Below are 15415 nucleotides of genomic sequence, written 5' to 3' on the forward strand. Positions count from 1 at the left end.
GTAGACTACAGCGATGCGCATCTCGCGTTTGATGCACGGTTATTGAACACAGAACTGCTCATTCTACCACCGAGTACGACGACAGTCGGGATGCATCCGTGCGACTCTGGCATTACTCGCATGCTTAAAGCATCCTACAGACGGCGATTCACAGAGATCATGCTTGCCCGAATTGAACAAGGGGATAACCGGATGTTTCTTACCGTATTGGAAGCAATGAACGTACTAGTTCAGGCATGGACAGAGGACTTGACGCGGGACTCAATTATCGATTGTTTTCTCAATTGCCAACTTCTTGCCGATACAGCTACTAAAGACTCCAGCAGCCTAGCAATATCCGCGTTTCGTCACCAGCTGCAAATATCATACGGTCATGAATCTCTCCCCGACTTGTCACAATCAACTGCAGCACTCCAGCCACACCACAAGCAGCATTACACTCATAGCTTTGACCAGTCATATAGTGTTACGCCTAACGACCTGTATCAGTTCACTTCCCGACCTCGGTCTAATTCTCCTCAACGACATAGTATGAATTACGATGACGCTGTGCACCATCTGCTTAACGGTACCGGCGACGACATATTTTTTGTCCCGTCGATTGAAGAGATTGTCGAGGAAATACAAGAAGAAGCTGAGAAGCTAGGGGGGCACAATAGAGTGCATTCGATGACTGAGCAAGTCCAAAAGACGAGTACGTACTCAAACGCAGGACAGTTGTACCAGTCTCAAGCCTTGGATCGGCGAGATGGAATAGACGGCACGCTTTCGTTGGCATCCGCAGAGCACGATTCATCGCGATCGAACGGTTCGCAGGAAATTACGCTCGGTACCTCTTCTCCATCCAGTGTTTCTGATTCTGTGACAGATATTGAGGCCCTAGCTGCAATCAATATATTGGAACGTTACTGGATGGGCAGGAACCCGCAGCTGTTACGTCTCTCGCTGCCCGGCCAGCGTCATGAGATATTAACAAAGCGGATAGTGCTTAAGCCAGCTACTATCGAGAAAATATTCGGCTAATACGATTGTATGATGGTCGGATTTTCCCTGACTGAATTTGGCGCACGGCGTTTTCATGGCATTCCGTTCCCTAGCTCTTCAGGAGGCTATTTTAATCGAGTCCAGTGTACAAATATACTGGAGATCATACAAATCCAGTACCAGTAGCTCGTACCAACCTTATATTTATAGAACTTCCATGTCGTGATCTTATGGATCATTTTGTGTCTCAGCTATCATACAGACTTCAATTCGCGCACATAAACTAAGCAGTACAACTGTTTCCGTAGCGGCGTAATAATTAAGTGCATCCATCAAGATCTTTAAGTGATGGTCGAAGTTCTGTTCGTACTGCAGTAGGATACTCTCCAATTTGCTGATTTTATCCATTGCCGCTGAATCCGCATCCGCTACCTCGCAGTCAATAGTGGGAAGCGTCTTGGAAAGCTGCACAGTGTATGTTGCGAATAGTTTGCAAGCGGCCATGAGCTTTGCCATAACCTGGAGACTACTTAGTCGTTATTGATAAAACATTTAACAACCAATCATACCCGTAAAAGCTTCGAATTCGTAAGCATGCACTCCTTTAAACATGTGTCTAAGAAGTCGACATGATTCTGCATCAGTGCATCTACAGTGTTAACGTCCGATATTCCAGCCATTAGCGAGCACCAATTTGGTTCCACGACTTCAGTCGTCGAGAAGTACAAGACTTGCTCGATGAACACCAGCATCTTGGCTCGCAAGTTCCATGCTTTCAACTTCCACCTCTGAAGATTCCTATTCTTACTACGCTGGACCCATCCGGCAGACTTGACCTGCTCTAACCACGCGACCCCGAGAAGCTGCTCGATATGTTTCAGTGCCACCAGATGCCGGAACAAAAGCTGGTACCGCAGTATTGTCTTTCTAGAAATCACCAGAGAAAGCGGAAATGGGATCTTGAAGTCAAACTGCAACGCCTGAATTCCTGTGAAAGCCTTTTTTTCATCCCGCTCTGACGACTTATCAGTCGCTGGAGTGGCTGCCGAGAGTTGCATCGAGGCTATATCGCCGGGATCCAGTCCACTTACACTGACGATTCGCATTAGCCATTCAGTAAGTCCCACTTCGTTCAACTGAACCGATATATCCTCCTTGAATGGATCCGTTGCAGTGATACTGCCTGGCTGTCTCAAAGCCAGGTCCAGGAGGGACTGCAATTTGGATGTAGACACATTCTTCGCAGGCTTTCTCAACTCGTGCGATGCGAGATCCATAAAGTTAATGAAGAAGTCAGCCTGGTCCAAAAAGAAGTAGTGCTTCAATGAAGTTAGACGCTCTGACAGCTTATGAGAGTTAATAAGAAGAGAAAGAAGATATCCGTTTGCATGTGCATAAGCTGCATTAACGTTGGATAGTAGCCTTGGGTCGTCAATTGTCTCTGGCACATCCTTAATGTCGTTGCTGACATCGACACCACCGCATTCGCGAACTACATTCAAAAACTTTCCCGCCAGAAGAATCTTGTCACACGTCCTAGCGTCAGCGATTTGCGGTGGAAGATCGTCTTTCCGCAGTGTATACCGTTTATCCCAGTATTCATCAGTATAATCCTCATCAAGTCGCTCTCTTCGGATACTTTTTTGTTCTTTGATAAGAAATTCATTAAAGGGATCGGCAATTATTCCCCGATGCAGCCACATATTCAGCATCCTCATATATGGTCGCGACGCCTCCTTCACAAGATAGGTAAGGAGCTCACGTGCAGCCGGGTCGCCTGACACAGAATAAAGCCGATCTGTGAGCAGTTTTATGACATCCCCGCCTTTAGCAATCGTTGACGTAGTCTTCGAAATCCCAAGATTACTGAGAGCGTTGAGATTGCCATCGTTCGCTTTTAGGGTTTCCATGATTTTGTCAAAGTCCGTACCCAAGTCATCTGCGTCTTCAGGTGCTGGTTCTTCTTTGCGACTTATCTGTTCCACAATATGACTTAACTCCGCTAACTTTCTTGCCATATCCATAGTCTCAATGTGGAACATGTTCAGAGTAAACGATGTCGATGTAAGCATTTTATACTCCATGTCAGACATTAGTGCTAGATATTCTTTCATGATATGTCGCATCGCAGCACATAGTGCGTGGTTGACAACTCCGTATTCAACTTTGCTCTGAATCTCGACAAATGCTTCCACGCTCGAGTGGTAAGTTGCCAATTTAAGCAAGCCTTTTGTTAGATCGCGAAGGCTAGGATCGAGACCCCTAGCTAGCCGAAATTCAGGTCCGGACAACCTGTCAGCCTCGATGGAGGGGCTATAACGCTCATGAAAGCGTATATATTGACCTTCGGATCCCTGGCCGGCTGTTAATGCAACCCTTCGACATCTCATCATAAATCATTACTTAATACATACCATAAGGACGTGGAGGAGATCGTCCATAATGACCGCGTGCTGGACATCTAGCGTCATTCGCTCCAAGGGCGGGGGTTTCTTTGAGCTTTGCAATTGAAATGATAATGGCGACAGATTCACCCTCCGTTCGAGAGATGATAGAGCAGTTGGAAGCAGAGTCACTTCATGATTGAAGTCTTTCGGAGTCATTAGCAGAGCCCAACGCGAGTTAATTACAAACTATACCCGTCTTCGGTTGTTGATGCATCGCACCTCTCGTGCTACTGCTCTCGGTGTTACCGACCCTTACAGTTTCTGCCAGCTCCTTCTCTGGTCGCTGCGGGGATCTTTCACGAGGTCGCGTTGAACTTGCCCTGCTCTGTAAGAGGTTAGTCACTCAGTCTACCTCCCCTTAGCACTGATCAAACTTACCGCCATTTTCTCCCTCTCTGAAACTCTGATATCATGAGCCAGTTCAGTAGATGTTTTGACAGATCGCGATCGATGATGGAGCTGAGACATTGCATTTACAGCGCGATCTGTCTGCGACAGGACTTCTCGCGACGACATAGATCGCCGTTGCGTGCCATTTTCTGTAGCCTGACTGGTCATTACATGCACAGCAACAACAACACGTAGAACACAACAAGATGGAACGCGATTTTGCGGTCCACAACAATGGTCAGCGTAAGCGGCGCGTCAGTATGCGCGCGTGTAACGTCCAGCACACGGCGCCCCATGTCAGCGTACTTGTCATCATGCAATCGTCGGGCGGCTCTACAGATATTCGGATTCATTCGATTCATAATCGTAGCAACTCAGCATCAAGCGCTCTGCTCTACATTTATTGCATTTACGTTACTCTTTACATAGTAAAGTATAAGAGTATTTATAAGAGATGTTTCTGACTCGCAGTGAGTACGATCGGGGCGTAAGCACGTTCTCGCCTGAGGGACGACTCTTCCAGGTGGAATACGCGATTGAGGCTATCAAGGTATGCTATAGGTCCCTTCTTTTGGTCACCCAATTAGAAGTCTTCGTGAATATGTATTCGAAACTAAGAGCTGTTGTTTGTTTGAAAGATGGTGTGCTAATAACAACTGTGCAGCTTGGATCAACTGCCATTGGCATTGCAACATCAGAAGGTGTCATTCTCGGCGTTGAGAAGCGCGCCACGTCGGTCCTCCTTGAATCCTCCTCTATTGAGAAAATAGTCGAAATAGACCGTCACCTGGGTGCAGCAATGAGCGGCCTTACTGCTGACGCGCGCACAATGATTGATCATGCCCGAGTTGAGACGCAGGTGCGAATGACGACATATCGTAAACTCATGTACTACTAACACTTGGCAGAATCACGCACTACACTTTAATGAACCTATCAAGGTGGAATCAGTAACACAGGCAGTCTGCGACCTTGCTCTACGTTTCGGTGAGGGTGCTGATGGAGAAGAGCGAGTCATGTCTCGACCATTCGGCGTCGCACTTTTGATAGCAGGAATTGACGAGAACGGGCCGCAATTATATCACGCTGATCCTTCAGGAACATTCTATAGATATGATGCAAAGGCTATAGGAAGTGGAAGTGAGGGTGCTCAGGCAGAATTGCAGAATGAATATCATAGTGTACGTATTTTTGAAACCGCATTAATTGATAATCGCTAATGCAGAATTTAGTCACTCACTTTGGCTGAAGCTGAACAGCTGGTTTTGAAGACCTTGAAGCAAGTCATGGAAGAGAAACTAGATGCCAAGAACGTTCAGCTCGCCAGTGTTACCCAGGAGCAAAAATTTAGAATATACACTGATGATGAAATGAAGGTAGTCGTGGAGCGACTCGAAGGCAGCGAGGCGCAGACCACCATGTCCTAAGGAAGATCTAGCGAAGCTAATTTGCTTGCATGTATTTGTAATCGATTGTACATATCGAGGAAATGGAAATGGCATTCGCATGTATTTTAGTATGTACAGGATAATAAATATGCACTACCGAGGGCCGCCTGATAAATAACTTCACGTAATTAAAAAATAAATACCTAAGATTATCCATCTGTTGCTTGCGCCCAGTCACCTTTTACCCTCCTCGACGGGGCCGGCGATGCTCGTAAGAGCGGGGAATGCGTGTATCCCGTCGCTGCTCTGGCACTGTCCACAGGGGTGGAGTTTCTACTCACATCGCCACTATGACCGCCCGCCCGGAATCTGACAGGACTTCCATTGTAAGTTCCGTACAATGGCCCCTGCCCCTCCCCAGGCAGTGCGGATTGCCTTGGACGACTACTCATCGCAGAGAGTCGATGTGGACTTGACGACCCCAACGGACTATTGGCTGCGCTTTCAAAGAACGACGAGGACGATCGCGGGCGTATGTCTCGTGTCTCAAAGTGTCGTTCCAACGTAGGCGAGTAATACTCCACAGTACCGTTGGAACCAACAGCTGCATCGCGTCGAACTACGCTCATCTTTGGTCTCACCACCTTCTTTTCATATTCCTCAAACATTTCTCCAAATATAAGCGATTTATCGGTAACTTGCTGCAGAAAATTCTTCGTGAGAAGATACAACTGGCCGGTAACCAGTAAGCAGATCGTGATGTTGCGAATTAGCGTACTGTAAGATGTGTTGAACAAGACCAGAGTATGCAGAGGCGAATATGACAGAAAGAGACGCAGATTGAACAGCTGAGGATTCCACATTTGAAGTTCCCATATTTCCTTGTCTGGATCTGCTTGAGGTGACTCGCTGTGAGTGATTCTGTCGATAATCGTCCGCCAATGTGAGAATGATGACGGAGTACTTCGTGGGTCGGCGTTCATATCTAGCTGCGACTTTTTTGCTGAGGAGATGCCAGCTAGTTTTTTATCTTGCGGGTCACGGCCGAAGAAAGCGTAAGTCCTCCGCCGTGAGAATACGTAGTAGGCATTGACGAAGCTGAGTAGAACACTGACCATTGATATGACCGATAACTGCAAAAAAAGTTAGCGAAAGCTCAGTCCACTTGGAGCGCTCTGGTACTTACCACTCCAATTACCCATCCCCGGAATCCACGCGTTGCATGTCTACCCTGGAGAACATCGCCCGCTACAGGACTATTCCGCAATCTGCTAGATTCCAGAAACACCTCGCTTCGGTCATCCTGCTTAACTGCGATTGTCGAGATAGCAAGCCGGCAAAACACAAGTACGCCATCCAGAATGAATCCCATGGGCAGGGATACGGTGTCAGACAATTTGTCCCATTCGATCGTTTCGAAGTGTTCGTGCAAATGCAGGTAGAGGTCCAGTGGATACGATTTCAGACGCGTCAGAAGAGCAGCCCTTCGTACGACGCGTCGCTGCGCCATTGATAAGAAGCAGTCGCAGTCACTTCTTGTTAAGCAATCGTAAACATGACCTCTTACGTGCGGCTGCCCATCGGACCAGAACTCCAGAAGCCAAAAGCCGTTCATCGGCCAATGCGGGAGACAGATCACGGGAAGAGAACTAACCCCCCTGCAATTGTCAGCATCGAACCCTTTCGCTCTTACGCGTCTCGACGCGTCTCGACGGGCACGTGCGACGCGTCGGCCGGATTGCTGAAACGAGTAGGAATCGACAATCAAAGCTGGTCACTTCTGCTTCGACTTTTGTCCAGCGAAGCCGATTGCCACATCCCAATCGCTCTGCCAAGCTTAATTGTGTTTGTGTTGAGGCACTATACGGGGAAGCAAAGAGAGATCCGCGGCCAGAAAGTCGAGGTTGTGATGTCATCGGCACGCACGCGTCACCCGTTCCGTCAGCGACTCGGGGATGGAAATCTCGCCGCAGGGACCTTGCTACGCGAACCGATATTGACATTTCGTGAGGTTTAATCTGCATAAAGCACGCTACGCGTCATCACAGCAGATATCTGCCCTGCAGCTGTCACCCACGCGGCTTCGGGTCGGGCCGCAAATATCGACGATCCCTATCCAAATAATCCGACGTCACTGACCGTATCTCATAGTACTGTCACCGTACGCAACATAGACCGTGCTGGTCGAGAAGAATATGCTTCTCGTGGGCACCAAAAATAGATCACTTTTTATCTCCAACTGATGTCGTGATAGTTGTCACCCTTTAGGCCTTGCCTTCGGGAGTACCCAACGGACGGACACCTACAAGTAGTAACCTTAAAAAGCTGAGCACCGCGGCACAAGCAAGAAAAGAGGCGAAAGACACGCAAGTAACTTTACGATGCACCTTCCAGACTGGGCAAACGTGGCATCATCGTCCACGTCGCACGTGAAGATCGCGCTCATGGTGCCATGAGTCCTTTGCAAACTGAGTCTGCACAGCCCACCCGCAAGTTCCGGCTTGAGCTTCCCTGCGTCCGCATTTTCGCCTAAGCCGAGTTCGCCGGTGTGCACGACGGCGCATGGAGGCAGAATGTCGATCATCACTACACTCTGCCGGATACTTAAGTGTCCAACCGTCCCCGCTCGTCACAAATTGAATTGATTGCATTAAATCACACTCGCTCCAGCTAATCTCGCTCAGTAGCCTGCCAGACGGTCCCAAGCTAACAGTTTTTCATAATGCGATCTCTCATTCTTCTCGCTTTTCTTGCACTCATCGTCGTTGTCGCGGGCCAGTTGACGACCACGTCGGTTGTAACCCAGACTCTGGTCTCGCCGACCTCTTCCACCGAAACGTCTCTTACCGAGACTACGGCGACCAGTCCAACCGAGACTGCGCTGACCACATCTCTGACCGAGACTTCGCTGCCCACATCTCTGACCGAGACTTCGCTGCCCACATCTCTGACTGAGACTGCGCTCACTACCACCACTAGCGCGTCTGTCACCACCGGCACTGAGACTACTCTTACATCCACCACTAGCGGGACTATCACCACTGGTACTACTACTTCTGCCACGACGAGCGAAACCACCTCTGCCACCACTACTTCGGCTGCTGATAGCATCGCTCTTAAGCCCATGTCTGCTGCCAGAGGATATCTCAGTTTGGCTTTGGGACTCGTTGCGGTTTACTTCGGTCACGCTTATTAAGCCGCCTGCGATTGTCCACTTCGGGATAGAAGTTTCAATTGTGTACATTTTGTGAATCAGATATATTGAGATAATAGTAGTGAATTGATGTAATGATGGACTTGCACAAGACGTGATTGATTACCTTGGGATGTGGCCTTTAATTCGGTTGGTGTTGGAGCAAAAGTGTATTTTGTTGTGATCGCGCGGTCTGTATTAGCAGTTCGCATAATTAATAATTGTATCGACTATTACATATATTAAATGCAGTGAGGCATGACTATATGGAGCAAGTGTCAGCACAGTACCGGTGTTGCCGATAAGTGCAATCTGTGTCACACTTATTGTGAAGGGCTTGTAGTAGTAGTAAGAATTCAACGCAGCTCCAATATATTGACCGTACCTAACGAATGATATAAATATACTGTAGTGATCAAAGTTCCACAGCATATAACAACATTTAACTGTCGTCTGATAGGCAAATGCCAATGAAATCGGAAACTTGCTTTAAGTTGCGCATCTTCGATTTTGACACCCCGAACTGACAACGCCGCACAGCCTTATCGAGTGGCCGCCAACGATTCCAACGCTGACTACGAGACAGTCTTTCCTTCTACTCTACAATCTCCCCAAGTCGACACTATTTAGCTGAGTTCAGTTTGCTTTTGCTTTTGCTTTGGCAACTGGTTTTGGTCCTATTCAACCAACTGCGGGTAGCTCCCAAAAATGATGTCCCGGATCTCACAGATCGGGAAGGCGATCGCAGAGGATCTCGAACAGGCCCGAGCACAATCCGTCGCTGCAGCGTCCGCTAGTCGTGCAAACGTGCAATCGCCGGCAGCAGGGAACGGAAGTATTGGAGTTTCGCGCAGCGCGACACCAGTTCGGAGACAGATGCAATTGGCGGCTGGCGTTGAGAGCGAATATATTGGTTTTGATGCAGACGAGCATGAGGATAGCAACGCAGATCGTCCATTGACCGAGGATGCAACAAAGTCCGAGCAAACCGATGCTGGACAATCTGGACTACAACAGCATAGTCAACCAGGCAGTCGATCTTCGACACCTACAGTTACCAGCGAGTACCCACCTGAAATCCGCTCGAAGTTGCGGAAGCTGGCAAAGTATGAGGCAAAGTATCCCGGTACGCCATCGATACATCTATTATCATTGGACCAATTTACTGACGCAGGAAGAACTCCATCGAGCTTACGAAGCTGAAAGAGCTCGGACGTCCTTTATCGACACATTCGAGACCGTCCTCCGCGAACACACCCCTTGCTCATCAATAGCAGATCCACAAGCTTTAGTTGAATATCTTCAGAATTTGACGCTCAGACAAGATATGCTCGTTGAGGAGATGAAGCGGGTTACAAAGGAGAAGGACGAATGGGCACGGAAATTTGACGAGGCTGAATCAAGAAGACATGAAGCGGAGGAAAGAGTGGCCCAGGCGAAGACGCAGCTGAATGATAAGGAACAGGAAATTATTATTTTTAGGACAGAGACAGAGAATAGGGATACACGGATCAAGGATTTGGAGGATTCCAATGCAGCTGCGCTTAACGCTGCAAAAATCGAGACTAAAACGGCAACAGATCGGATGGCTGCGTCCGACGAAAAAGTTACAGAGCTTGAATTGATTGTCTCGCAGCTGGAAGAGAAGATGAGGCTTGCATCAAGAGATGGCGAGCAAGAAGTTACGGAGAAAGTACAAGCTGCTGAGGGTCGTGTTATGGAACTCGAATCAGAAGTTGGAAATCTTCATTCGCAACTAACAAGATTGGAAGACAAGGAAAAGGATATGGCGGAAATATCTACTGCGCACACCGAAGCGAAGCAGAAGCTTGCGGCTGCAGAATCCCGCGTATCAGAACTTGAGTCTGAAATCGCGGCCTTCAAATTACTCAAAGTCCCCGCAACGCCGGTCAACAATCTTGAGATGCAGGACGAAGAGAATGAGTACGAAGGCGATGATGCAGAGTCCAAGGCTAATAAACAGGGCTTATCGCCAACACCAAGTTCTTCCAAGAATAAGAAAAAGAAAAAGAAAAAAGGAAAGGGTGGAAGTAGTTTGCAATTGGATGAGCAACCGTCTAAAGTCTCTGAAACGTTTCCTGAAGTTGTACCTCCCCAATCCGCCTCTATGAATCATTCGATCGACGTGTCTGCTTACGAAACAAAGGTTTCGGATTTGGAGACGCAAATTGACAATTTACGCGGTGAACGAACTCGCGCGTCGGAGGAGATTGAGAATTTGAGGGACGTGGTGCGAACCATGGGCCAGGAACTCGTCGAGGCAAAGGATGAGCTTAAGGCTTTACGCGAACAATTGTCCGATACCTCAGATATCAGTGCCAAGTTTGCTGTACTGAAAGCTGCTCATGCGGAGATTGTCGGACAGAAAGCCGACCTAGAGCACGCACATAAACTGCTCATTACAGCACACGCTGGGGCCCTAAAAAAGACCGAGGAGCTGGTTAAGACTCGCGAAGAATTATTGGCCAATCTGTCACAGCTCGGCAAACGCGTGGAAGAATTACTTACTGAGAATGAGCAGGCGAAGAGCCAGGTTCAGGAAATGAACAAGGCAAAAGATAAGGCGGTAGCTGAGGCCCAGTCTAAAATCACTAGTCTTGAGCACGATGTTATGGCCACGGAGCAGGTTGCTCAAGCACGATACAAGGAGCTTTCGGAGAAGAACGATTCGTTCGTGAAACTACAGTCGGATCTGCAGGCAGCAAGAGCAGAGGGAGCGCAACTACGTGAAGAACGTGGTCTTCTGGCGGCGAAGCTTGAAGAGTTGAAGCGCGTGGAGAAGAGTGAGCGACAACTAAAGGCAGATGTCGGCAAATATCGTGCGTCCGTGGCTGAACGTGATGCCGATCTAACGAAGATTCGAACACAGCTGCGGGAATTTCAGGTTGGGAAGACGAAGGCTGATGAGCGGGTATCGCAGCTTAGCCAACAACTCACGCGCACGGAAGCTGAATTAAAGGGTGTTGCAGAGGGTGTCGACCGACTGTCTCGTGAAAAGGCGTCACTGAATCAGGAGTTGGAGGGCTTACGAGTACGATTGCAAACATATTCTTCTGCTAACTCAGGGCTCAAAAATCAATTGGAGGCTGCCAAGGAGGAAGTTCAGATTGCGACAGCCGAAAAAGATAGCGCGAAGACAATGATGGAGAGTCTACGTGAGCAGGCATCCGAAATGGCGATGCAGAGCAAGGAATCTCGCGACCGGTACGATGCGTTGGAAGAAGAGCTCTCCGAGGCGCATCGGTTACTTATTGAGCGTGCAAGAGAAGCGACAACAATTCGCAGGATGTTGAGCGAAGCAGAAGCGAAACAAGACGTGTCCGTGCGTGAACTGAAGGAGCAAATCAGCGTGCTCATGGAGGAGCGGGACAGAGCGGAGAAGGAGGTGGCCACTATATCCAGACGGAAGAGCCGTGAGATGGAGGATTTGAAGATCAAGGTCCGGGAACTGGAACGGAAGCTGGGGATGGCTGAGGAAGAGCGATCTAAACTCACGGCGGAGCTAAATGATCTACGGGCTGCAAGAGAAAGAGCGGAGGAGAGAGTTAATCTTGCATCATCAGAGATGGATGAAACAAGGAGAGTTCTTACGGAACTACGAACTGTACTAGTACGTCCATGGATTGTATATGTTGACACAAGAGCTGACCTGGATCTAGGAAACTACGGAAACGCAACTCCGTGAAGTTGAAGGTAACAGGCAAGAACTCAAACGACTGGCTGAGGAGACACAAGAAAAAGTCGAACGCCTGCAGAAGGCAAACCGCATGCTTTCTGAAGAAGTACAGTCACTCCAGACAGCAAAACTTACGATGGGTTTGCACCCAGCAGTCCCGACTCGCGCGAATCGATCTGTTTCGAACTTGTCGGTCGGCAGCAACAAGGACAGTATCGTGCCCCAACTGACAAGCCAGGGAAGATCTAGCCCATCGTTCACATATATTCCATACGAGGAAAACGAGAACCTCAGCATTCCGTACATCAAGAATGTGCTGCTGGGCTTTTTGGAGCGCAAAGAACAGCGACAGCAATTAATGCCGGTAATTTCAACTGTTCTGCAATTCCAGAATAACGACGAGCAGAGGTTCTTGTCCGCTTTCCAGAACCAAAAATGATATTGTACGCGATGATTATATACACTGTCGAACGGCACACCGTAAAGTTTTTGTACAGGACTTGTCAAAGCAAGTATTGACGGATAAATTTTTGTGGGAGTTTGTAGGTTGTCTTCTATAGATCTGAATAGACTTAATCAGCGCAAGATCACTCGTAATTCTTTCATAGTAGAACGCACGTCACTTAGAATCTGCTTGGTCACCGGCGCTTACATGGGTAAGCTTCGTATTTGCTGCCTTCCCAGCGGCCCCGGCAATGGCACTGGTCGAATGTTCGAGTTCTTTCTGCTGCTGGCGCTCGTAGAGGTGATCTGTCAACTGCATGCCGCCGTACGCGACAGCCATGGTGGATACACCAATCCATAAACGGCCCTTGAATGGGATGGTGTTGTACCTAGCCCACAGTGATGGCATATTCTTTGCGATGCTGCTATCAAAGCGTGGGTGACTGCTCGTCTCGTGCCATTAATGACAAACCTGAAGGGTATCTTAGTTATGCGACCCCTGATCATTCGGAATGCAGCCCCATAGGCTGGCGTTACCACTTCCGATTAACTTACTGGAAAGGCCATACAAACACCTTAATGGTTGTAAGCAAACAGCTCAGCTCGCGTGTCGAGCAATTTTTGTTGTATTATTATAGTTCCCGCCTGCTGCGATGCTTGGCAAATTGACCGCAGCAGACTTGTTCTATTATTCCATCAGTCGCCATGACGGACAGGGCCACTCCTGAAGTGCGTTTAACAAATATCTTTGCATCGCACAGTGGATGGTTTCGATAATATGAGCGAATCTCGTGAGTTCGACTGATTAACGCGTGCGCGTGTATTTGATATTTTACCTGCGAATGCTAATTGAGAGACTGTCCAGCCATGGCTTCCCTCTCCAATCGTTCCTCGTCGTGCGGTGGCGGCTCGATGGCAGCGAGGTCCTACGAACTGCCCATCCATGTCGGTGCTCTTGCCATCATCCTTACTGTGTCTGCATCGGCCTGCGCGTTCCCGCTGGTCGCTGTCAAGTTTCCGGTTCTGCGCATTCCCGCGAATTTCCTGTTTGTCGTGAGGCACTTCGGCACCGGTGTCTTGATAGCGACCGCATTCGTGCATCTGATACCGACGGCGTTCGTTTCGCTCACCGACCCATGTCTCCCATCTTTCTGGAACCAGAAGTACCCGGCTATGGCCGGCGCCATTGCTCTTGCAGCCGTCTTTCTCATCACAGTTGTCGAGATGGTCTTTAGCCATGGCCGGAGCGCGTGCTCGTTGCCGCCTGCATTCGATCCCCATGTCGCTCTAGAGCATGGTCCGGAAAAGTGCCTCAGTGCGGACTGCGAACAGACTGTCCATCGTTGCGGGCGCGTGAACAGCACCGGACAGCAGTTGCAGCGCATAACCGAGGCGAATGCCGCACTCGATCGAATTGATACGATGCCATATAAGTCGATTGACGACGAGTCACACTCGCAGTCAATACGTGTTGCGGAAATTAGTAAACAGTTGAAGAATCCGCTGCACAAGGAGAAGGCTAAACGGAAAAAAGCGGTTCTTCAATGCTTGCTCCTTGAACTTGGCATCTTGTTTCATAGCGTATTTATCGGCATGGCATTGAGCGTCGAAGTTGGCGATGACTTTGTTGTCCTGCTAATTGCTATTGCATTTCATCGTAAGTTAGTAGTCTCTTGACGTCGTCCATCCGCTAACATCCTATTGCAGAAACATTTGAAGGTCTCGCCTTGGGCTCTCGTATAGCGTCACTATCTTGGAAGGATGGATCAATTAAACCGTGGCTGATGGCTCTGGCCTACGGGTGCACGTATGTCGTCTTTGTCTGCAAATAAGATCACTTCTTGACACGTCATAGGACGCCAATCGGGCAAGCCATTGGGTTAGCGACACATTCACTGTACGATCCAGATTCGGAAACCGGTTTACTAATGGTTGGGACGATGAATGCAATCTCATCCGGCCTTTTGATTTTCACAGCATTAGTTGACCTCCTGGCCGAAGACTTCCTTAGCGACGAAAGCTGGCATGTGTTACAAGGGAAGCGTAGATATCTTGCTTGTTTCTTGGTATTCTTGGGCGCATTCGGCATGAGCGTAATAGGGGCTTGGGCGTAGAGGGATATAATATACTGGGTCGCTTCTGATCTTAACTTGCTATGATTGGTAGTCTACAATGTGCTAAAATAATCCATATTCTTGAGAAAACGAGACGTAGAATATGGTTTGGATTGTACTTTACTGCGGCGTATTGGCCTCTTGGTTTGATGACACCGGGCCGCTGATAGATTTGCGGGTTTGGTAGCGTCCACGGCTGGTCGCAAGTTAAAGGCGTAGCATTCCACTGTCAGCTACATTTTCTTCTAATTCTCATTTCCAGAAGTGTTTGCATTTTACCGTCTTTACTCTGTAGGAATGGCTCCTGGATGGCCTACACACCCTCGCCGGCCTTTCCGACTCCCAGCATGCGACCAGTCATATCTGCGGCGAACATTTTTAAGTTTGCCGGAGATTCCTAGATCGACAACTGAGCTGTCGAGCGCGATGCTAGTTATGGTGTCGTCAAATATGTCTCCGGTGAACGACGAGCCTTAGAGAGGAATAGAACAAGGCTTAGCATTTTAAATGATAATTCACAAACAGAAGAGCGATTAGATCTTAGGGTCCTAGTTTTGAGAATAGAGGAAAGCTGCTCTAGGGCAAAATCCGAGACAAACATGTCAGAGGATCAGAGGCATTGCAGATGTGAAGCATTTGGTTTCTGCACTAGTGGGGCAGCGACTGTGGTCACTTGTACAAAAGATCTCCATAAAGTTGCCGCTCGTGAGATTTGACAGAACATCATGCCTGGCGTTCATGAGTATCTCCCTACTTAC

General features: G+C 48.5%; 7 protein-coding genes across 7 annotated transcripts; 4 read left to right on the plus strand and 3 right to left on the minus strand.

The window, feature by feature from the left end:
• Nucleotides 1–1195: 1195 nt before the first annotated feature.
• Nucleotides 1196–4044, minus strand: POJ06DRAFT_257142 (Spc98 family-domain-containing protein). The gene is made up of 5 exons (XM_056188111.1): nt 3810–4044; nt 3624–3756; nt 3399–3574; nt 1554–3338; nt 1196–1503 (listed from the first exon to the last, which is right to left on the minus strand). Exons 1-5 carry the CDS (start codon nt 3987–3989, stop codon nt 1213–1215), a joined length of 2565 nt encoding a protein of 854 aa, XP_056042950.1. The 5' UTR covers nt 3990–4044; the 3' UTR covers nt 1196–1212.
• Nucleotides 4045–4157: 113 nt separating this feature from the next.
• POJ06DRAFT_257144 (nucleophile aminohydrolase) lies at nt 4158–5389 on the plus strand. Its single transcript, XM_056188112.1, has 4 exons — nt 4158–4371; nt 4486–4680; nt 4730–5002; nt 5054–5389. The coding sequence occupies exons 1-4, from the start codon at nt 4276–4278 to the stop codon at nt 5246–5248; spliced, it is 759 nt and encodes a 252-aa protein (XP_056042951.1). The 5' UTR covers nt 4158–4275; the 3' UTR covers nt 5249–5389.
• Nucleotides 5390–5418: 29 nt separating this feature from the next.
• On the minus strand, nt 5419–6719 carry POJ06DRAFT_282496 (uncharacterized protein; the record flags this gene model as incomplete). The annotated part of the gene is made up of 2 exons (XM_056190031.1): nt 5419–6342; nt 6396–6719. The coding sequence occupies 2 exons, from the start codon at nt 6717–6719 to the stop codon at nt 5419–5421; spliced, it is 1248 nt and encodes a 415-aa protein (XP_056042952.1).
• A 1212-nt stretch (nt 6720–7931) lies between these two features.
• On the plus strand, nt 7932–8405 carry POJ06DRAFT_239381 (uncharacterized protein; the record flags this gene model as incomplete). The annotated part of the gene is made up of 1 exon (XM_056186035.1): nt 7932–8405. The coding sequence occupies one exon, from the start codon at nt 7932–7934 to the stop codon at nt 8403–8405; it is 474 nt and encodes a 157-aa protein (XP_056042953.1).
• Nucleotides 8406–9110: 705 nt separating this feature from the next.
• On the plus strand, nt 9111–12538 carry POJ06DRAFT_239382 (uncharacterized protein; the record flags this gene model as incomplete). The annotated part of the gene is made up of 3 exons (XM_056186036.1): nt 9111–9528; nt 9581–12033; nt 12083–12538. The coding sequence occupies 3 exons, from the start codon at nt 9111–9113 to the stop codon at nt 12536–12538; spliced, it is 3327 nt and encodes a 1108-aa protein (XP_056042954.1).
• POJ06DRAFT_136323 (uncharacterized protein) lies at nt 12459–13222 on the minus strand. The gene is made up of 3 exons (XM_056184465.1): nt 13099–13222; nt 12718–13015; nt 12459–12661 (listed from the first exon to the last, which is right to left on the minus strand). The coding sequence occupies exon 2, from the start codon at nt 12950–12952 to the stop codon at nt 12719–12721; it is 234 nt and encodes a 77-aa protein (XP_056042955.1). The 5' UTR covers nt 12953–13015; nt 13099–13222; the 3' UTR covers nt 12459–12661; nt 12718.
• A 233-nt stretch (nt 13223–13455) lies between these two features.
• On the plus strand, nt 13456–14657 carry POJ06DRAFT_282497 (Zinc/iron permease; the record flags this gene model as incomplete). The annotated part of the gene is made up of 3 exons (XM_056190032.1): nt 13456–14200; nt 14251–14350; nt 14399–14657. The coding sequence occupies 3 exons, from the start codon at nt 13456–13458 to the stop codon at nt 14655–14657; spliced, it is 1104 nt and encodes a 367-aa protein (XP_056042956.1).
• Between the last annotated feature and the right edge of the window lie 758 nt (nt 14658–15415).

Source organism: Lipomyces tetrasporus (genome assembly GCF_029532465.1).
Source record: "Lipomyces tetrasporus strain NRRL Y-64009 chromosome Unknown POJ06scaffold_7, whole genome shotgun sequence".
NCBI classification, from domain to species: Eukaryota; Fungi; Ascomycota; class Lipomycetes; order Lipomycetales; family Lipomycetaceae; genus Lipomyces; species Lipomyces tetrasporus.

Bases quoted from the DNA above. Each gene is read 5' to 3' on its own strand.
- POJ06DRAFT_257142 (XM_056188111.1), bottom strand. From the start codon at position 3,989: ATGACCAGTCAGGCTACAGAAAATGGCACGCAACGGCGATCTATGTCG. The intron at 3,575-3,623 runs GTATAGTTTGTA...TGACTCCGAAAG, and splicing joins GCATCAACAACCGAAGACGG to ACTTCAATCATGAAGTGACT. The intron at 3,339-3,398 runs GTATGTATTAAG...ACAGCCGGCCAG, and splicing joins ATCTCCTCCACGTCCTTATG to GGATCCGAAGGTCAATATAT.
- POJ06DRAFT_257144 (XM_056188112.1), top strand. From the start codon at position 4,276: ATGTTTCTGACTCGCAGTGAGTACGATCGGGGCGTAAGCACGTTCTCG. The intron at 4,372-4,485 runs GTATGCTATAGG...ACAACTGTGCAG, and splicing joins ACGCGATTGAGGCTATCAAG to CTTGGATCAACTGCCATTGG. The intron at 4,681-4,729 runs GTGCGAATGACG...AACACTTGGCAG, and splicing joins ATGCCCGAGTTGAGACGCAG to AATCACGCACTACACTTTAA.
- POJ06DRAFT_136323 (XM_056184465.1), bottom strand. From the start codon at position 12,952: ATGCCATCACTGTGGGCTAGGTACAACACCATCCCATTCAAGGGCCGT.